Source organism: Aspergillus neoniger (genome assembly GCF_003184625.1).
Source record: "Aspergillus neoniger CBS 115656 unplaced genomic scaffold BO87scaffold_29, whole genome shotgun sequence".
In the NCBI taxonomy this organism is placed as follows: domain Eukaryota; kingdom Fungi; phylum Ascomycota; class Eurotiomycetes; order Eurotiales; family Aspergillaceae; genus Aspergillus; species Aspergillus neoniger.
The window spans coordinates 418,109-439,071 of record NW_020291157.1 but is presented as its reverse complement, the minus strand read 5'-3'; the positions used below and the strand labels follow the sequence as shown (position 1 = coordinate 439,071).

General features: G+C 50.1%; 6 protein-coding genes across 6 annotated transcripts; 3 read left to right on the top strand and 3 right to left on the bottom strand.

Annotated features, from left to right (window-relative positions):
* Positions 1 to 183: 183 nt before the first annotated feature.
* On the bottom strand, positions 184 to 8,360 carry BO87DRAFT_461532 (alpha-1,3-glucan synthase; the record flags this gene model as incomplete). The annotated part of the gene is made up of 15 exons (XM_025629096.1): positions 184 to 634; positions 698 to 1,058; positions 1,125 to 1,426; positions 1,481 to 1,631; positions 1,687 to 1,857; positions 1,916 to 3,071; positions 3,130 to 3,171; positions 3,231 to 5,446; positions 5,507 to 5,951; positions 6,002 to 6,533; positions 6,582 to 6,874; positions 6,938 to 7,419; positions 7,472 to 7,700; positions 7,760 to 7,935; positions 7,998 to 8,360. 15 exons carry the CDS (start codon positions 8,358 to 8,360, stop codon positions 366 to 368), a joined length of 7,188 nt encoding a protein of 2,395 aa, XP_025476958.1. The 3' UTR covers positions 184 to 365.
* Positions 8,361 to 9,938: 1,578 nt separating this feature from the next.
* Positions 9,939 to 12,327, top strand: BO87DRAFT_365078 (alpha-amylase; the record flags this gene model as incomplete). Its single annotated transcript, XM_025621781.1, has 10 exons — positions 9,939 to 10,178; positions 10,247 to 10,301; positions 10,416 to 10,519; positions 10,574 to 10,729; positions 10,785 to 10,893; positions 10,951 to 11,113; positions 11,163 to 11,253; positions 11,303 to 11,377; positions 11,443 to 11,494; positions 11,563 to 12,327. The coding sequence occupies 10 exons, from the start codon at positions 9,939 to 9,941 to the stop codon at positions 12,219 to 12,221; spliced, it is 1,704 nt and encodes a 567-aa protein (XP_025476957.1). The 3' UTR covers positions 12,222 to 12,327.
* Positions 12,328 to 13,423: 1,096 nt separating this feature from the next.
* BO87DRAFT_315310 (GPI anchored serine-threonine rich family protein) lies at positions 13,424 to 14,286 on the top strand (the record flags this gene model as incomplete). Its single annotated transcript, XM_025619688.1, has 3 exons — positions 13,424 to 13,683; positions 13,760 to 13,848; positions 14,084 to 14,286. 3 exons carry the CDS (start codon positions 13,424 to 13,426, stop codon positions 14,284 to 14,286), a joined length of 552 nt encoding a protein of 183 aa, XP_025476956.1.
* Positions 14,287 to 16,258: 1,972 nt separating this feature from the next.
* BO87DRAFT_461529 (uncharacterized protein) lies at positions 16,259 to 16,723 on the bottom strand (the record flags this gene model as incomplete). The annotated part of the gene is made up of 1 exon (XM_025629095.1): positions 16,259 to 16,723. The coding sequence occupies exon 1, from the start codon at positions 16,649 to 16,651 to the stop codon at positions 16,259 to 16,261; it is 393 nt and encodes a 130-aa protein (XP_025476955.1). The 5' UTR covers positions 16,652 to 16,723.
* Positions 16,724 to 18,689: 1,966 nt separating this feature from the next.
* On the top strand, positions 18,690 to 19,574 carry BO87DRAFT_399600 (uncharacterized protein; the record flags this gene model as incomplete). Its single annotated transcript, XM_025625450.1, has 2 exons — positions 18,690 to 19,170; positions 19,222 to 19,574. 2 exons carry the CDS (start codon positions 18,690 to 18,692, stop codon positions 19,572 to 19,574), a joined length of 834 nt encoding a protein of 277 aa, XP_025476954.1.
* A 92-nt stretch (positions 19,575 to 19,666) lies between these two features.
* BO87DRAFT_379071 (mannan endo-1,4-beta-mannosidase A precursor) lies at positions 19,667 to 20,882 on the bottom strand. Its single transcript, XM_025623945.1, has one exon. The coding sequence runs from the start codon at positions 20,833 to 20,835 to the stop codon at positions 19,828 to 19,830; it is 1,008 nt and encodes a 335-aa protein (XP_025476953.1). The 5' UTR covers positions 20,836 to 20,882; the 3' UTR covers positions 19,667 to 19,827.
* Between the last annotated feature and the right edge of the window lie 81 nt (positions 20,883 to 20,963).

Below are 20,963 nucleotides of genomic sequence, written 5' to 3'. Positions count from 1 at the left end.
AGGAATAGCCGGGATGGCTCGGACCGAACTTGTCCCGCGCTGCGCCATCACCTGATCTAAAGAAGATTGTTTGACTTGGATACGATGCTTGACACAAACATTTGATGGGATATGGCTGTCTTTCTATATGATATATATCCTATTATTCGGGTGTATGCTACCAACATTACTCAAATATATACCCAAAACCCAGTCTCCCATGTACATCGTTCGGAGAAAAAGATGTACAATTTATATATCTCCGCGGTAATTGAACCAAACATGAACACTAGACAAAAGTCCCCCAATTACTCCAAATAATGCTCACCAGATCTCTGCAACCAAGAGACTGGTCCAAAAGAGTTAGACTACAGTATATGCAACGACTATGGTTTGGAAAGCTGCTCTTTGCGGTAGAAAAAGATGCAGATGACATTGATGGAGAGCATCAACAGCAGACACACCCAAAAATCCGCTTTGCTCAACCCGGCGGTCACCCCTGCCGAGAAGTCAGGGAAAACATTGCCTGGCCCCAACTTATCAGGAGCTGTAGCTCGAGCCAGAATGGTGGCTACCGAACCAACCACCTGCGCTGCCAGGAGGGTAAAGGTGACATGGAAACGAGTCATGGTGTTTAGAAGAATCATTCCAAACCCTAGGTGAATGGTTTAATGTTAGTTGAGAAAAGCCCCGACGGATGATCAAGAGAAAGACTCACCAATACCCTGAAGACTATCCAGAACCCCAAGCCACAACCAGAGCGCCCGTCCGAGAATGGCTCCAGCAACTGGTCCACCCGCCCAAGGAATATAGGTGCCAATGTTGGAAGTGGCCCATAGAATCTGCGCCCATCGAGGGGCTCCCAGCCCAATGGCAAAAATGGGGATGAACCAGGCATGTCGCTTGGAAAGCACGTGAAATACCCAGAGCGCAGCTGCCCACACCACGACAAAGAAGAGAAGGACTAGGAGAATGATCTGCCACACCTTGGCGTGCTTGCTGGACCAGAGGTACAGCCAGTTTCGCCCATACGGTGCTGATAGCCAGTAGTTGGAGATGAACACCATGTAGAAGAACCACTAGAAGAAAGTCGGTTAGATCCCGATATCAAAGGCCGAGTATTATTAAGACCGACAGAAACATACCAGGATGACCCGACGCCGGAAGAGCGAGAGGTAGAAGGTTGGGACCCGACCAGGTGTTTGCCGATAGTATGCAGGGAGTCCGAAGAATACCAAGGCCCCCAACAGCCACAGCACACAAGCCAGGCCGATGCCGACCCCGAGCAACACGTTTGGGTCAGTTATGCTAAGACTGAATCGCGTACTGCCCTCTTGGTTGAGGCTTGCCATCCAGCTACCCCAGTACCACAGGAAACTGATGCATAGCTGCTGGCTACCCTGAATCACCGTTGCTCGGTAAATCCAGGAGCTGAGAGGCGCCCCGCCTAAACACACAATGGTTAGATAATGTGGCCGGCAGATGCTGTCCATATACATACCTTCATCTCCAAAGTTCAGGGCGAAAAAGATGGATCCACTGGAAGATGCAAATGAATACAGCCCGGTGCCCACATTCTGTAGCCACGTCTGGCTGGTGCTGTTGCCAATGGGGCCCGCGATTCCGACGAACAGAAAGGCTAAGCCGTACAACTTTAACACAGTTAGAATGAAGGCCTACGCAGTGAATGAAAACAAGTTCACGTACCAGGTAAGGGATGGTTAGCACATAAACTGATGGAACAAGCCGGAAAACCATCCACCAGATGATTGAGGACGCGAGGTAAATCGAAGCCAGGATGTACAACTTTTCTGCCGTCTCTCCGATCTCGCCGTTCAACAGAGTAATCTGATAGGAGTTCAAGGCGAGAATTTGGCCCTGGCATTTTGCTGTTAGTGGTTGATTTGGGCTGCGCCTGGGGAAGGTTCAAACTCACGATAGCAAGCACAATTGAATACAAGGGCCAGTCGCCCAGCTTGATCAGCATGAAACGCTTCAAGCCTGTAGGAGGAACGTAATCCTTCGGGAGAAGAAATTGCCCTCCGTTTGGATCCTCAGCAGGTCCATTGACTGGAGGGGTAGGTGGTCGACTTGCGTCCTGAACTTTGAAGCGAAAGATAGATGGAGATGGAGATGGGAGAGGTGATTTGCCCAGTTTGACATCTCGGTACCGGTTGAACCAGTCCTTTTCGCTTTTCTCGATGAATTCCTCAATGCACAACTGGTCCTCAGAGTTTCTGACGTTCAGGCCGGCAAGCTTCCGTTCAAACTTCGCTGCGTACTCATGATTGGCATCTGTGAAAAACGGATTGACTTTCTGGAGGTTGTAGTCTTGTTTCTCCTTGACGATGTCATGGATGCTAACAAGACTCATCATCGACGGGCTTAGGTTCCTTCGTCCTAGCAGACCATCGTCCGGTCCGGCGCCGAGGGTGGGGGTACTGGCCCCAGAGTTAGCAAAGGTTGGGGGAGTACTTGGTGCCCCGGATGGCGACAGATACGAGGCAAGATGAGGGCTGAAGTCATCTTGGGTGACACTTGTCATGTTCTCGAGATCTTGGTCGTCATTGCCAAGAGTATAAACAATGCGAGGACCTCCGCGGGGGGTGGAGGACATTGTTCTGCGTCTTGGCTCGTTGTCAGTGTCAGAATCATTGAACATGTTGGGGTTCGAAGGCAGATTTGCTGGCAACGAGGCAACATGGCTGTGGCCTGGCCTAGCAACGGCTTGTTTTGCGTCTGCAGTAATGGGCCTGCTGGGGGGACCGGAGTTGTCTGAGCTGCGTGAACGGCTCTGTTCGCGACTGGTATTTGAGCTCGATGAGAACCGAAAGTTGCGAGGTCTATCGGGAACCATTGTACTGACACCGGATACCCTCCAAGAATTGCGATCCTGGCTTTTCGAGTGTTTTGCGTGCTTTATGATGGAGGTAGTTTGTAGAATACCCAAATCCTCGACCCACTGCGCCACCGGGAACCGCTGCTTGCCTGACCGTGCACGCATCATAGCGCGTGTTTCTTGAGATGATCTCAGAGCATCGTTGATGGCCAGCTTGAACTGGTGGATGAGATGTTTCGTTGTCATCGACTCACTTGAATACATTAGCACTCTGCCTCTGCATGTGTCATTGGTAGGATGGAGAAGCTTACATTGTGTACCACCATCCTGGCATCTGTCCAAGGCCACCGACCCTACGTGATGTACATACGTCAGCATTGATACCGGTAGCAGCGTTTGTGTATAGTCATACCGTGATCCCACGCCTAAAGCTCCTTTGCGGCCAAACTCGACAGCCACAAGACCAAACGGTTCATCCCGCGATGGAATCAATGCAAATTCAGCGCCACTGAAGATGAAGGGAGGTAGTGCAGTAAATTCTGGCTTGGAATAGACACGCCCTGGATAGAGTTCCATCAAACGGTTCAGCTTTAAAGCCGCAAACCTCCCATAGAGATCGATGACTGGTCCGATGCACATCAACTGTACCTTCGGGTGAGCATCCAAAACAGAGGGGAATATGTCCGCGATAAGGTCAACGCCCTTTTGCATGGACCAGCGCCCGACAAAGACAAATAACTGAGCGTCGGGGTCAACCTTCAGCCCTGCCCACTCCTGTGCTTGTTTTTTCAGTGCGCCACGGCTGGCCTCGAACTCCAAATCGATGGTGACCTCCTCGGGCTGTTTGCTCGCATTGCTGTCCCAGTCTGCCAAGTCGGACGGGTCAGGATTAGGCAAGGCTCCAACGCTCTTGAGACCCCAGAAAATGGGATACCTGGCGTACGATCGCTTGCCGTATTTCTTCGAGACACCCACTGCCCCGAATCCGTTCTGGTGTATTTTCAGGTAGTTCGCGGCGCAGTGAAGGAGATTGAACACGTCGCCGAACTGGACGTATTTCTTGACTACTGCCTGATCCAGATTGAACACTCGGCAGACCTCTTGTATTTGCTGGGGGTTTCGCATTGGCCACAAGCCTTGAAATTCCGCGTTATGCAGAGACAGGCAGCATGGAATTGTTCGAGGTAGGAGATAGAGTGGAGCTGCTGCACCATGGTAATCGTTGATATGGTAGAGGTCAATTTGCGGGAACCGCTTGATGGCTTCAGCAATGCATTGGTTCCAGGCCGAGTAGAAAATGGCGGAATTGAGGTCGTCCATCCGGGCAGGATACGGGTCCGACTTCGATTGGGCTCGAAACACAGGCGCATCCAGCAGGACGTATGTTATATTATGCAGCCGATGGTACTGAACATCAACATGGTATGTTGTCCCAAGGACCGTCACCACCATGGGTTCACGCGGGTCATCCCTAGGGTAGTCCACGCCTCCAACACAGGGAACCACCCATATGAGGTCCTGATGGGTAAGGTTCTTGCCCATTAATTGAGCCATCACACCTAGTCCACCGATTTTGATCTTGATGGCCCAATCTTCAATATCGTATTCCATGGTGGCAATAAGGACAGTGCGTCGTGGGGTGTTAACAATGGCTCCAATGGCGCTTCCAGTGGGAAGGACTGACGGGCTCACGGAATGCTGAGTCTCTTCCGGGCTGGCTTCCTTTTCGTTATAAGACCGGGTTATCTTCATAAGGGCTTCCAGAATCGGTGCAAACGTCGAAGTCTTCTCCGTGACGCCGACTTGATTGAACTTGACCTGGTAAAAAGCCTTGAGGTAAATGAACACTGCCCCGACAGCTGTGGCGACAGGTATGACAGCTAGCAAGATGAAGAGAGCTAGCTGTACCCATCTCGATCCGGTGGGTGTGGCGTAGACCCTCAGATCGCCGTCATTCACCGAAAGCTTAAAAGCTAGATAAGGCGAGGGGGGTGGGATGGTGACATTGAACACATTGCTCAGAAGCGTGACGGGGGGAACTTGATCCAGGACGTTGTCGCCGTCGATATCCCCGTAGACTTGTGTCTGATCGGGCAGGCCATCTTCATTGATTCCCCAGGCATTGAATGCGACTTGTACGGGCCATTCGCCCATGAAGTGGATCTCCCAATCGCCAGTGACGTTGCTGAGGCTCATCGTGTTGGAGTAGCCAGCGTCGTATCCGAACTGATTAAATTCACCCTCAATAAAGAGGTTGGGAAAGCGACGAGGTGGTTTGTATTGCCATTGGGAGTCTCCATGCTGCCAGTGGTCGCTACTCCCAGTGAGCTTGCTCCAATACTGGGCGATGATGTGCTCTCCATCCCACGCTTGCTTCGCAGTCCCGGTCCAATTCTTACCCGGGATGGACGTATTGAACCCGGTATATGTCATCCAGGGACTGAAATTAGCCCCGAAGTCGAGCGAGTAGCGCCACATATCTGCACCTGGGGCCTGTGGCCTTACAGACAAGGGTTCCGTTGCAGGGGATGGAGTGTCAAATAGCAGAGTCCGGCTGTAGTTGGCCAGTTGCGGCCACACCATGGGATTGTTCGTCTCTCCGATGCGAAACATGAAGTGATCCACGGACTGCCCCAATTACTTAGCATTGTAGCTTTATGCAGCGGCATAGAGGAAGTGTATACTTACGTTGGTTGATTGGTTTCCCTCTGTAGTAGTCACGTTGCTAACAGTGATCCTGTGGACTCCAGGATAAACGTTGGTCAAATTGACCTGGTAGCCGAAGACGCTAGTAAGGGCACCAGGAAATGTCGCTACTTGTGTCTCAGCAAATGAACTGCATGAGACTGAATTTGTGTCGATCCGAGCACTCTCGTCATTGAGTGCTTTAGACGTCACCGTCAGCGAATCGGTGATTTGGCTGCAATTCATCTCCTGGGAGAACTCGAAGCCAATTTGTATGGTCTCCCCATCGTTTCCCTGGGAGATAAACCGCGCATCGTGCCCCGGGCTGAAGCGTGTTATGTATGGCGAAGGCTTCACAAATTTAGCCTTGGGGACAAAGGCTTTAAAACCCCAGGCCGGCATCGTCAGTTGAGGATAACATCCATTGGGGAGTTCTGATCCTTCAAATCTACTGATGGTTAGCGAAGTCAATTTAACTCTTTGGTGGTAAATTTTTACCCAAGCGTCACCGAGCTGTTAATGAGAGTATATTCGTCAAACGGATAGAACAGGTTCTTCACCGTGGTTCCTGCAGAAAATGGCGATATCAGGGCATCCTTACTACTGCAGTTGAACTGGTGATCAACCGTCTTGTTGTCGTTCGAATACACTAGCCAAACACTCTGGTTACCCTGACCCTGACCATCGAAGTTTTGTAGGTCTGTAAAGCGGGACCTCATCACACTCCACATTCCCGTCTCAGTTGGAGTTCCATTACTGCCGGGAAGGTAGATGTCGAAGGTATGGTTGGACAATTGTTGAAGGTACCAGCCATCATTCAGAACGGGGTAGTTCTGTCGCATCTCAAACATCATTTTGATAAGACCACGAACAGGATGGGAAGGATCCCGATGGTCAAGGCTAACGGAATCATCACCGCATCCAGTCAGGGCGCGGTCGAGCGGGAAGTTGACATATTTGGATGCCCCGAGCTTGTAGCATCCGTGAAGCTGCCATGCTTGAGCAGATGACATGGGGCCGCGACCGAAGACTATAAAGTGTTAGTGAAGAAAAGGGGTTGAGGACGCGAATTACATACTATAATTGTCAGCCTGGTTGTCCAGAATGTAGAAATCCTGTTCCTCGCCCCAGGAGAGAATGGGGATTCCTGGCATGAGTAACGATGCGATGTACAGCCCCAAATTCTGCTTATGGGTACCGTTGGCGATGGCTGGCCACCGAAAAACGTCCTGATTCGTGACACCAAACAGGTGGCGCGGGTCGAACTTTCCAGTATTGATGTTGATCATGTCGTTAGTCTCCACGAGGCCATTCCAAGTCTCGATGAAATTTACTGGCGGATCACCCTCGGCGGCGTAGATACCATCCAGGCTAAATATGAGCACATTAGTATGGATGAAAGGAGCTTTTCAGGGGATGAGCGGGACAACTGACCCTAAAAACCGACTCAATCCTCGGTATAGCGTGTAGTGAAACGCAGCCCCGTCCAAGGCGGATTGCGATGTAGGTCTGAGAAAGAGATCCTCGGTGGCCTTGTCCGTCTTGTTCGTCATCATAAAGGCCTCGGTGATATTGGAGATGGTCTGATTCGTCTGGCGGCCGCGACCAATATACAACGATCCAAAGGCATTCCCTGAGACAATCTCCCCAGGGATGTAGAAGTTGTCTTTACCCACTTGCTGGGCGCAATCACGCACTGACTCGGACCACTCGCCCAGTTGATCCAGGGTCACCTGAAGAGCCTTATCGACGCGGAACCCATCGATGTCAAGCATGGTGATGGTCAGACAGGAGAAGTGTTTGATCTTCGCCAAGACGTCAGGCCGCCATGAGCGCAGACGATCTTGCACAAAGGCGAATTTGGCAATCTGCCCTTCCCATTCGGTGTAGTTCCCAAAAGCAGCTACTTCTCCATACTGCAGTATATAGTCAGTGATAGCCAATGCAATGAATTGGGGAGAGGTCTACTTGGTCGAATTCACTGTCACGGCATGAAGCGCCAAGTGTGGTTGTGGTCAAGCCAGTCCCGTCATCGTCCCAGAATCTTGGATACTCCCAGGGACACTGTGATTCGATTTCATTCCCGGGTTTGAAATCCCAATATTGACGATCGTATTTCCATACGTAGTCGTATTCGCTGGGATTGATCGGCGCGGACCTGTTCAAGTAGCCCTGGAAACCAATAAGATCGCCCATTCTGTTTCCCCGCGGTCAGCATTGTACGCTCCGATATGGGGCACAGGTAATCACACATACGTCCCAAAGGTGTTATCGAAGAGAACATATATCCCCCTCTGGTGGGCCTCGGATATCATTGTGCGCCAGTCGTCGATTGTACCATAGTGATGGTCCATCAGGGTTAGGTCCAGCGGGGAATATCCGTCGGCACCCCAGGGAAAGTTAATGTACGGCGTTCCGGCGAGATAAACACCCTAGCAAAGGCAATCAGGTCAGTCTCTAAAGTTCTGTCACCTATGCGAGGCAGCAAACTCACCTTAATTCCCATGCCCTGAAGATAATCGAACGCATCGACCAAGCCAAGAACATCTCCGCCATGACGGAATTGATTGGAAGTCAGTATGTGTTCCCACTGTGTACCATTCGCATCATCGTTGCTGGGATCGCCGTTGACAAATCTATCGAGGAATATCGTGTAGAATGGGAAACGCCAGTTATCCGGAGAAGGAGTGTATGAGTGACCATCCCACTGACCCGAGTAGTCGAGAGGGTTCGTAGCGGTTTCATTTTGGTTCAGATTCCAATCTACCTCCTCAGGAAGATGTGGCAGAGATTGTGCAATGCGGCTCAATAATGCGATAGTGAAGACATAACGATAAATAACTATGAACAGCTTCATTCTGCACAAGTGAATGCCACTATAGTGACATCCACCAAGCGCGCTGGGGGGGCCTCAACTGCAGAAAGAAAAAAAGGAAGTCAAACAAGCAGTAACAACAACAGGACAGTGCATGCCCAGAAAGAAAGGATATCCCATGAACCCAGAGACTGCAGAGATTCATAGGGTATCACTGATGGGCAGGGAAAGCATGTCATAGATTAGTGCATTACCCCGGCGCGATAACGCAATGTCCCGTACAGCCTCCTCTGTGCACTGACACTTGGGTGAGGCGCTCGAACAGGCCTAAATTTTGCCGATACTTCTTGGGGCTGACATACACGCCACATTTGGTGGACATGGACGGTGTAGGTATCCCGACCAGCGAGTCTATTTGAGTCGTTTGAAAGCCAATTCAGCTTGTAACACGCCACGCCACCTTGCTCGGGCCCCAAGACGAGGTTCCAGGCCCAACACTGGCAGGCTCATGTCTCATCCGGCACCAGTCTGACATGCATTGATATGGGTTTTCCGAGGCGGTCGAGAGGCTGAGCGAGCAGCCAAAGTGGGTCATGATGATGCCTTCTCAACGGTGGTGGGGGTAAATCCACCCGACAGCTCACACAGAATCAAGAACCCATGGGGGTGGAAGGATCCGTCGCGGTGTTGGGGAGGACAAGAGTGGAGGAAAGCTATGGTTTACTATGGATAGTAGCAGCCTTCGACCTGGCATATGCAGTGTCATGATGTTTCTCATCAGCTCGGGAACCTCCTGCAAGGACGAAGTTTGAAGAGCCAGTGATATATCCCGGGCCACGGGGATCGGAGATAGACGAACCCCATCAACCTGACAGTGACATATGCCCGATGGGGCGAGCAGAACTTGCAGATTCCGTGAACCCAGAAGGGCGAAAACAGCAGAGACACGTCATCGCGAGAGGATGACCTATCCGAGATAGTGGAAGCGAGCCAAGGAGGGAAAAGTGAGTGGGATAGACTATCTTTTCGGGATACGAAGGCCGATAAGGGGAGAGAAGTGGAGCAGAGCAAAGGTTCCGACGGGAATTAAGGAGAAAAAATAAAAGAAAAATAACGGGAAGTTTTAAGGTTTGGCTCGCGCTTTTTCTGAGAGTCTGTTCACACACTCTCTCTCTTTCCCGGGCCAGCAAAGCCTGCCGATCGGGTGAAAGTGACAGGAACTAGTAGGAACCAACCACCTGGCGAACGGGCCGTGAGTTAGATGTCAGATTTGCTGGTCAGTAAATGGAAGTTAAGATGTCTATCTGTCAGGGTCCGAAAAGTACCAATACCCAATACCCAATACGTATTTACCCGTTACGTTGTCACGTAAGTTTCAGTACAGTCAGGATACATCGGCATTGTCACTGTTGACTTGTTCACTGGTCGGTAATCATCTTTTTGTGCCCTGAACAGACACAAAGGATGTATGTGTCCGCATCGTATATGAACATGCTCAACAGAAGGTTACGCAGGTCATAATCATCAAGGCATTTCTCTCACCTCTTTCTAGCTAATTATTCCACCACTGAAACTACTCTCCTTGCCTTCTTTCATCTGCTCATGCAAACGCCACCAACCATGGACGGGTGGTGGATCATCTCGTTGCTGGTGGTAACTCTGGAAACCTCCACGGTTAATGCGGCTTCCAGAGACCAATGGATCGGTCGCTCTATCTATCAAATCGTGACCGATCGCTTTGCTCGATCAGATAACTCAACCACCGCTGCTTGTGATGCAGCACAGGGGAACTACTGCGGAGGTTCTTTTCAGGGCATCATCAACAAGCTGGACTACATCCAGGATCTCGGCTTCGATGCGGTAGGTTTAGCACTACAGAGTAGTGTTCCTCACACTTTCTGCAACTCTTCTCATATTCAAGTCTCCAGATATGGATCTCTCCGGCGCAAACCCAGATTTCCGCCCAAACAGCAGATCTCTCAGGTATGGCAATTCGAAACCTTCATAAACCATCTTCAATGTTTTGTACATTGTTATATACATGATATATTTCTGTAGCTTGGTAGGTAGATAATTCAACATGTTAACAGTTAATAGCATACCATGGATATTGGCCCAATGACCTGTATTCCATCAACTCCCACTTCGGCACTCCCAAGGAGCTTCAAGCCTTGTCTTCTGCCTTGCACGATCGTGGCATGGTAAGTCGATATCCCATGTTTCCTTGAGAACGACGTTGACCATGCGAAACCCAGTACTTGATGCTTGACATCGTGGTTGGTGATATGGCCTGGGCGGGAAATTCTAGCACCGTCGATTACAGCACTTTTAATCCTTTCGATGATGAGAAGTATTTCCATAACTTCAAACTCCTCTCCAGTGACCCCACAAATGAGACATGTGTTCTGGATGTAAGCGTGCATCGTGACATATTACCCCTGGAAGTTTCGCTAATGTCATTCTAAGTGCTGGATGGGAGACACCGTCGTATCGCTCCCCGATCTGCGAAATGAGGACGAGCAGGTTCAGAATATTCTGGGCTCCTGGATATCGGAGTTGGTCTCGAACTATTCGAGTAAGATTTATTTCTTATCTCTTCTGGCATATTGATTAACCTGTCTCTGGTTTCTAGTTGACGGACTGCGTATCGACAGTGTCCTAAACATCGCCCCCGACTTCTTCTCCAACTTCACCAAATCATCGGGGGTTTTCACTGTCGGTGAAGGTGCTACGGCCGATGCAGCTGATGTTTGCCCTCTGCAGCCAAGCTTGAATGGGCTATTAAACTATCCCTTGTGAGTACCGCATCGTGATAAGTAGTTTGAGTCGTGTTAACCTTCTCAGGTACTACATTCTCACCGACGCCTTCAACACAACCAACGGGAACCTGAGCACCATTACCGAGTCTATCAGCTATACCAAGGGGCAGTGCGAGGTAGGACATGCTCCAAAGAGGAATGTACCTCCAAACTGACCATATACAGGATGTCCTGGCTCTGGGGACGTTCACTGCTAACCAGGATGTTCCGCGCTTCGGTTCATACACGTCGGATATATCGGTAAGTCTAGCCGCTATTCCTATCTCAACACTGAACATTGATTTACTTTTTCTACTCATGAGCAGCTGGCGCGCAATATTCTGACCAGCAGTATGCTGGCGGACGGGATCCCCATCCGTATGTTCCCATCCCCACTCCCCATAGGAGGCAGGATTTCTCAGACACCACTGATGATCAAAATACAGTCTATTACGGCGAGGAACAACATCTGACTGGGTCCTACAATCCGGTCAACCGCGAGGCTCTCTGGCTGACCAACTACACGATGCGCTCGACTTCCCTCCCCACCCTCGTCCGATCACTGAACCGCCTTCGATCATATGCTAGCGGAGATGGTGAGCAGTACACGCAAAATTCGCAATCTGGAAGCGATTACCTCTCGTACCTGTCAGCTCCCATTTACAATTCTACCCACATTCTGGCCACGCGCAAGGGGTTTGCAGGCAATCAGGTCGTGAGCGTCGTATCCAATTTGGGAGCCAAGCCAGCCAGCAAAGCCACCACGAAAATTACATTGGGCTCAGACGAGACCGGATTCCAATCCAAACAGAATGTGACCGAGATCTTATCTTGCAAGACCTATGTCACGGATTCCAGCGGGAATCTGGCAGTGGATCTGAGCTCGGACGGGGGTCCGCGCGTGTACTATCCCACAGACAGCCTGAAGGACAGCACCGATATCTGTGATGATCAGACTAAATCGGCGACCCCGAGTAGCTCCGCAGCCTCATCCGTCAGCCCAATCCAATCCAAGGGGTCTGAGACTTGTTTCTTTGGGGTGCCGCTGGGGATAAGCACATTGGTGGTCACCGTTGCGATGGCCACGTCCTACGCGTTCGTCTAGTCCCTTGAGCCTCTCTCCTGATGTTTATCGCCTGTCTTTCCCTGTTTCGCATTACCCCCATGGCCATTGTTCCCTCTTACGCTCTTTCATCTGTCTTGAAACTGTGGCTTTACATGAAACCCTATACCATGCCTCTGGATGCACCAATAGAGTACTAAGTATAGATTGTGGCGTCTTGTCTCTTACTAGTCAACCTGACATCGCGGTAATATACATGTGTTGTTCCTTCTAGATCTAAATGAAATTTTATTAAACGCCTTTTAGCACAGCGACCAGATTGTCATTGTCTCTTCGCGTAGACGAGGTGGTAGTAATGGAGGGTGATTACTTTCGGAATTCCCGACTATTGCGGGCTTTCTTGTTCTTTGATGGGTTGCCCTGACGGTCGGGCGCACAGGAACCGGCTCGGCTTCGGTTACCCTTGGAAGAACAACCACAACCACAAACGACAACAAGCAGCCTGCCAGCTTGCAGGATGACCGCAGGTCCCAGATAGATACACTCTGCCAGCCAATCTGTCTTGATGGGGACATCTTACCGTATTGAACGGGTATGAAATAACAGCCAGATACTGCCTACAAAAATAGAAGTACGGATCTTTAACAGCCTCGATTTTCCAAAACCCTTATCGGCTCTTCCGTCTTGCAGCCAATCCCTCCTAGTGCCAACCTTGCGCTGACACGAGATGGCTTCAACTTGCTTTCACAGCTCGCGTCTTTATCTGTCAGGGAAAATAGCACCCACAGCCAGTCGTATCGGAGCTTCTCATTGGTCCGATATTGTGATATATCCAGCACACCATGACAGATCACTGCTTCAGAGACATACATCCCGGTCATGCCCGATCGCTGTCACTCAACGTAGGAAATGTCTCGGATTACACTTTGAGGTCCGTTTTTTTGCCCTTCCCGCGAGAGGCTCAGCCCATACTGATGATCATCTCGTATTGCTGGTTCAGTGTGCGGTCTAGACAATCAGCCTGATCTCGATCTGTTGGGCTTCAGCCAAAGGCTGCTGAGTGATTCAGTACAGAGGAGTATACCCGGTGTCGTTATACGATCCCGTCAAAGGGAACCCTTCTCAAAGATGTTATATATCTATATATATATATATATAGCAGGCAAATGTCCCGGTAGGGCATATGACACTACTACTTCCTAGCTACTAGTATCCTCTGTAGTAGTAATTCAGGTCGTATCAACATGCGCTTCGCTATCACCGCCGCCTCGCTGAGCCTCATCTCTTCGGCTTTGGCCATCACCATCACCGAGCCCACCTCAGGCACTGAATGGGATTTCTCCACTCCCAAGACCATCAAGTTCACCAGCGATGCCAACGATCCGTCAGTGATCAGCATCATCTTGCGCACCCAGGACGGATCCTTCCAAACCAAGCTGGCGGACAACGTAAAGACTTCCACTGGGGAATACACTACCCAGCCCAACCCTAGCATTTCCAACGGGTGCGTACTCTAGACCGTGTGAACTCACCGACAGTTGGAAGTGGGAACACTACTAACTTCCTATTTTCCATCCTAGGTCTGACTATGAAATCGAGATCATCGACTCGTCGGGCGAGCTCGCTGTGAGCCCGACTTTTACTGTCGAAAAGGGTGCTTCAAGCGATGGTACTACTTCCTTGTCATCTTCTTCCACTTCCACTACATCTTCTTCCTCTTCCTCTTCTTCTACCTCCTCCTCTTCGACATCCAGTGAAACCGAATCCACCACAGTCACCCCTACGACTGCGGTGTCTTCGACAACTACCTCGTCGAGCAGTCCTCTATCTTCATCTTCAGGCAAGATGTCTTTTCGTTATTGTGGCACGGCGACCTCACTGACCGAAGTGTGATTTTTCTACAGAATCGACTACGTCTACCTCCACGTCTTCATCCTCTTCTACGGGTACTACGCTCGCCACGTCCGCGTCTTCTACCTCGAGGTCGAACAGCACTGCCGCCACGACTACCGCTCAGCTATCCACGGGCGCGGCTTCAACTACATTCAACGCTCCTCAAGGGCTTGTGGCTCTGATTGGTGCTGCTTTGGCGCTTCTCTACGTCTGATCATCAAATTCATTTCGGGATCACGCACACGCTTGTTTTTAGTCTACGACTCATGAGAATTGAAAATAGAACTTGCTTGGTTCGTGGGGATTTTCTTCGTTCTTTGTACTTGTTCTTTGTAGTCTTAAGGCATAGTCACTAGTATCGGAACTAGATCTCTCTGCGATTGCTTTGGTTTAAGGGCGCACTAGAAAATGAGAGATCAAACCCCCATCGAACCCATGAGCCGCAAGCGTATGTCGATCCAGCGGGGCGCGAATTGACAACGACAGATCATCTCCATACTTCCTTGCCGATCGAACCTTTTTTTCCCTTTTCTTTCGCTGGTATCCGTGTACTGTCGATGTAAGGCCTCTGTAGCACATACCCAGATGTCAATATCGTGGTTGTTAAAGGTTTCATTACGAAACCGTTATTTGTGCCCTCCTTGGTTTTATCTTTCCCGGAGATATATGCTTGGGACTTGTGGTTGACTTTTCCGGTTAATCGAAGTATGACCGATTCCAAACGCAATCTTACTTTCGGGTACTGTTCTTTGTGACGTACTAACAACCCTTTTGCTGGACACGTCACAGATAGATCAGCGCACTAAGCAGCAGGAGATGCAGGGATGCTGACGGGAGATCTTTGTCCAGTCGGATCTTAGGGCCTGGCCACGTTTCCACCACCGCGGCCATCAGTTGCGACTACCGGTGAGTGATTACGAGACGGTACCTTACCGTATATATTACTTGGGAAAAACCTTCAACTTTCATGAGGCATCAAAGGCATATAAAGCTAATCAGAGATTGATTGTATTGAGACTCTTCGTATTCTTTCACAGTGATGATGACTAGTATTTGTGCTCTACTTCAAGCAGCCGAGCCTAGAAACATTCAAGAGCATATCCAATACCGTGGAATGACACTCCTTACGGTTCCGTCTTACTTCTTCGCTTCTTATCTTTCACCTCATGCTCTATGTGTCCATCCAATCACTACGAGAACAGTTCACAGTATGTTAACTTAGGTAAGCTACTACCCGACAAGAAGAAAATTTTGCGATGGCGGAATGTGACATCTCATCCCCAATAACATGGCAATCTTCACACCGCCGGAAGTCGCGTATGCATCTCGGGCTGCACGAGATAAGGCTGTGTCTCCCCTTGCGTTCCAGCTTCCGCAGCAGTTGGTTTCTTGTTTACCTGCTGTGTAACCAGTTTTTGAACCTCGGAAAGTGATGCAGCTTTCGACGACCGACACCTATTTATAGTCATCCGTCCTAATCGCAGCTCGTTAGTGCAGACTCTTTCCCGTCCAGGATATGCCAACACGCAGCACCCAGTGGATTACTGATTACATATGTGTACCCGCAAGGTCACACATATTGTATCGTCGATATGGTCATCTCAACAATTGTGGTGTAATCGGCACGGCCAGCGTATCCCAAGAGTCATCTAAGAGATGAAAAGTGCCGCCGCTGTGGCAAATACCACCCGAAGATCCAGGCCATTCCAGAAGATATAATATGCTTTCAGTAAGGGAGACTCCACCGGCCACACGCCACGCCCTTCTCGCGTTGGATTCTCAAGAGGCTCCGTGGGTATCGTAAGTTTTGCCTGACGGATTCATGGCTGCCCCGGTTACTCGCCTAGATGGAACAACACTCGCGGAAGTGTGTATCAGGTGTCTGAAGAAAGGCCGTTCCTGTACTGAGGCAATCAGACCAGCAGCAAATGGTGCGGGCAGGCCATCCCAATCCCAGTGCTGTAGTTACCAGTCGCGAGGGCATGCCGCCTGTTGATGTCGAGACTCACGAAGTCCACCCCGTATTTGGGGAGGGGATGCTCGCATTACGATTGAGGTCGGTCCACTTAATATCACCGACCACCTTGAACCCATCCGCTTCACCCAAGGTCAGCTCAGCCCGGTACTCTGAGCCTAGGATAAAGTAGAAGAAAAAAAGCCATCTCGGCTAGCTGTCCGCTATAAAACTATGACCAGAATGTAGGAACCCCGTCAACCGCAGACCGTGAGTGGCCAACTTTCATCCCCATTATGTTGTCCATGGGTGTAATTCGGAACACCTCTGGGAAGTGGATAATGCAAATGATATAATGCTCCGACGAGGTGAGCTCTGCTAGACGGGCGGTCTCACAGTTTACCGTGCAACTGACAGCTTCTGACTTGCGCAAGGACACCGCCGTGGCACCAGTGCTGTAACCTCCCACGGGTTTCACATCGAGCTGCCGGAAGAAGGTTCGAAATTTTGCGGTTTGAAAGAGGGTATTACTACCGCAGTCCACACAGTTCCTCACCGGTAAAACTGGGTCTATCGATCCTGTGTCGTACATTACCATGCTATACGGGAGATTGATCATCAGCATGAATTGCGTCGAAGATAAGGTAGGCTACCGACAAATTCTGTGGATAGCCGACCTGGATCATGCTATACCACTGTACATAACCATCAATCTTGATACTGAATGAGAGTCAGTGTGGTGGCTAATCTGAAGATCAATATCGGCAGTTCAGTCGCACAGTGGCACCATCACTTATCCCTGATTATTGGAAGAACGCCGTCCTACATGGCCTTCCAGCTGAACCTTTGGTGGCGATGCAGTAGATGGAAGAGATTTGCTGGAGAGAAATGCCAGCAAAGAACCAGCAGGTCATAGAAGACAAACATTCCATAGTGGCCTACACTAGGCGCGCAAAAGAAAAACCAACTCTTCAAGTGGGTTATCGTTGTGCTACCACGTATTGGCTTTATCGGCCGCATCTTCCCTTTTCCTCCCAGAGTCTAACCGGGATTGCATGCAGACAGTCCTCATGGCTTGTTGTACCCCGGTAAGGTTTATGCAGATTGCATTATTACATTTGTCTGAGTCGCGTCCTTCCGACATCGTCGATAAACCAAACCTTCTCCTGTCTGAAACCTCCTTTATCCTTTGGAGTTCTCTTTACCTTGTTCAATTGAAACATCAGCAAGACTTGGGGAACTACAATGATTGATATCTTGTGGCCATTGACGGAAATCGAAAATATCCGAGCTAATAGCGGACAAGCTTCTAAGATCTTCTCTTTCAGACTGTTGCATTACCGTGGATTCGCCATAGAATTCATCGCCTTCTCTGACACAGTCCACCATTAGTACTTACATGGTGTCTGATATCCGGTAAAGAATGGAATATTCATTTTTCTAACCTGAAGGAGGTCGCTACCATGTCTAAAAATTGGGCAGAAACCCCTTTCTAAGTCAGAACATATAATGGACAGTATTCCTTGCAGTGATGGGAGCGTAGTGACGATCTCGCTAATTCCAGCAGCCCAGCATCCCTTCAGACTTTAACTCTCCCAGATTTGCCGTCCTGTAACATCACTACCATACATCTATAAGCCAACTTGTTCAGGTATTTAGAAACCATGGATAAGTTACCAGAAGAGATCAAGCATGTCATTGCAACTTTGGTAAGTACGTTCAACTAAACTTTTGATACACGGCACTGATGCAGCCCGCAGTTGTGTGATAGAACCCGAAGAAGCCTGATGGCATTGTCTCAAGTTAGTAGGGTATGGAACACTATCGCAGGATCAGTCCTATATCGCCACCTTCTGATACCTTTAGATATCGAGGAATCCTGTTCTTACTTGCTTCGTCTGCCACATACCCAAAGAGTCTTTGCACATGTGAAGCGACTAATTCTGATGACGATTTGGAGATTCATAAAACCCCCGCTTAAATACTTCCTAGATACTCGTGATTCCCTGGAACAAGGGGGTGTCGGGAAGGGCTTTATCGATCGATGTCCTTCCTACGAAGAGGATCTGGCCCCAATTCTCAACCTGATTACACAGCTGCCTAATCTCAGTGAGGTCAATATTATTGATGAGGAGGGTGGGACGGTTGAGCTTGCTGAGACAATCTCACGGCATCATCCAACATGCCAAGTATCCCTCTTCATCTCATCACTTTCCACGAGCAAGGCTTGGGATGGCTCACCGTTACTGCATGCCGTGTGTCATTATCCCTTGGAGAACACTGAAAATGGTGAGACACAGTCTACGGATAGGTTACTGCAGAGCATTGTGCACCGAGCACCACATGTACGGAGGGTCTCAGTTCAGTCCTGTTCTTGTGGTCTCCTGCCTATGGAGGAAGGTCAGGATGTACCTCAAGTAGTCACCCAAATAGAATCCTTATGCTGGCCGCTAGATAGGGAGGTGACCGTGGAGGGCTTCCAGTGCATGAAAGAACTGACGGATCTAGAATGTCTGAGATCGTGGACAGCTGGCTGCATCAAGGATACGATGCTGCTACAGACTCTGGCGAGTATGCAACCCTTCAAGGAGCTTACCCACCTAACCCTTGCCTTATTCGATTCCTATGAGAACGAGTACGCATTTTGGTCCAGTGCAGAGGCGATGTTGGAATCCTTGCCCCCATTGAAATCTCTCTGCCTGCTAGGCGGATATGCGCCCGCATTACTCACCCGTGGTAAAGTGCTTCGCAAGCATGGACCGACACTCCTCGAATTGGAATTACATCGGGCATCGCCTTCGACGCAAAAGATAGACCTGTATGAGCTTGCCCTAGGCAAAGGAATTGGTCCAGTTTTCTCGGTCAATGATATTTTGGACCTCAGCCGCCAGCTTCCATTGCTCAAGAAGCTGCAAATCTGTGTTCAGCGCCGCCGTGGCCTTGAGGGAGCCGTGTACACAGCCCTAGGACAGTTCACATGTCTGGAGGAGCTAGAACTAGTTCTCAACTGCCTTCCGGAGATGAACAGTCTCAGCCACCCGGTCCCGCCGCGTGAGTTGACAGATTTCGAAATGGCTCGAATCTGGCATAGTTCTGTGCTAGGTGGGTGGCCCAGATGGTACATGCGTGATTTGATGATCAATTGTGCCATCGATGAAGCGTTGGCTAAGGCAATCTTCTCGTATGTCTGAAAAGGTCGAAACGGGAATTGCCTACAACGTCTGACGATCCACCCTTTGTATGGCCAGTTGGGAGAGTATTCCAGATACTTCTATTATGAAGACTGTAAAAAGGTTAAGGAGGAAGGCTTTCTAGACCAAAAGGCCCCGACGTGGGTAGTTGAGCCAGATCTTCTGACAGGGCTACGAGCCCAGAAGTGTATTAAGCCAAGGCGTGACTTAAGCGACCTGGCAGATGAAGAAGATAGCACATTGATCCCTGTACAGGAAGTGGGTGGCGTATTTGCCATGGAAGAGGAAAAAGACGTTCAAACCGTCTTTCAGTCCCTCTGGCCCACAGAGGATATCAGTGCTTGGCCACTTTATTAGCACAGTTGGCCCCTTAGGTCTTCGGGAATGGATGGTTAGTACAATCAGTTACACGATAGAAGATCCAATGTAATACACTGTTTATTTATGATGGCGATAGTACACAACTAGCTAAGGAGGCGCTTCGAGTGACTGTTGGCTGCCAGGATGGCCACTTCCGGAGTAGCCTAGTAATATCCACAACTTTCCTCTCTCCCACTTGCTCAACACTCCTAAACATTGAACTCCCCTCATGGTAATCTACTACGTCCGCCTAAGCCCCCTCCCAGTTCAGAGCCACAACCCGGGTGTCGTTGTACACCTTGTGCAAGAACTGGTTAGGGTTCTGCTTACCATGCTCAATGAACTCACCGGACCAAACCATCCAGTAAGCCCAGTTGACATTCTCACGAGCCTGCATATCGGGGTCCGGAATGGGGCCAACTTCTGCCATAGCCAAAACTCTCTCGTTCTTGGTCAGGGTCTGGAGCTTCTTATACTGGTCGGCCGCGACTCCGTGGTCACCAACGGCGGGATAGTGATCGATGGTGGCGATGTCGCATTTGTCGTTTCCGGGATACCAGGCCGGATCAGCAGTGTTGCAAACCCAGACCAAGTTATGGAGGTTGTGGTAGCGAGTGATGCGGTCGTAGAGGATATCCCACAGCTTTTTGAAGGGAGCAGGACCCTGGGCACCCCACCAGAACCAGCCACCCTCGGGCTCGTGGAGCGGGCGGAAGAGAATGGGCACGTTGGCCTGATCCAGGCGCTTGATCTGAGCAGCAATAGCGTCGATATCACGCAGCAGGAGCTTGTAGTTGGTGCCATTGCCATGGTCGTTGACGGCTTCAGACACGTTGAAGCAGGTGGCCTCGGTGTAGAATCCCTTGTACCACGGCTCTTTCTCGGTATCGAGCAGACAGGTGGGAGCGTACCAATGCCAAACCAGGGCATTGATTCCATTGCGACCGGCGTGCTGGAGTACATCCTCGACCGCGTGAGACTTGCCGCCGTGGGCAACAGCCGAAGGCGAGTAGTAGGTGAAGTCGCTGCCGAGGATGGCAGGGGCCACACCAATGTTCTTCTCTACCCAATTCCAGCTGTCGATGTCCTGCTGTCCAGATATGTAGTGCGATCCATACTGAAGCTGGATGTACTTCAGGAGCGCTCTGGCGCCGGGGGTGGCAGACTTGTCAATGTTGCCATAGGACAGAGTCTGGTTGGAGGCGCCCAGCGCAGCAGAGCTGAAAAGAAGCGAAAGGAGGGACAGTTTGGCGAACATTCTCAAAATGTATCAAATACTAAACGAATGAAAAATGAGCGAATGACTTAATGAAGGAGTTGGTTTACTGTCAGCTGTGACTGGGGCATGGCGTGTTCTTTATAGATTCAGACCGCGACGATCATTGT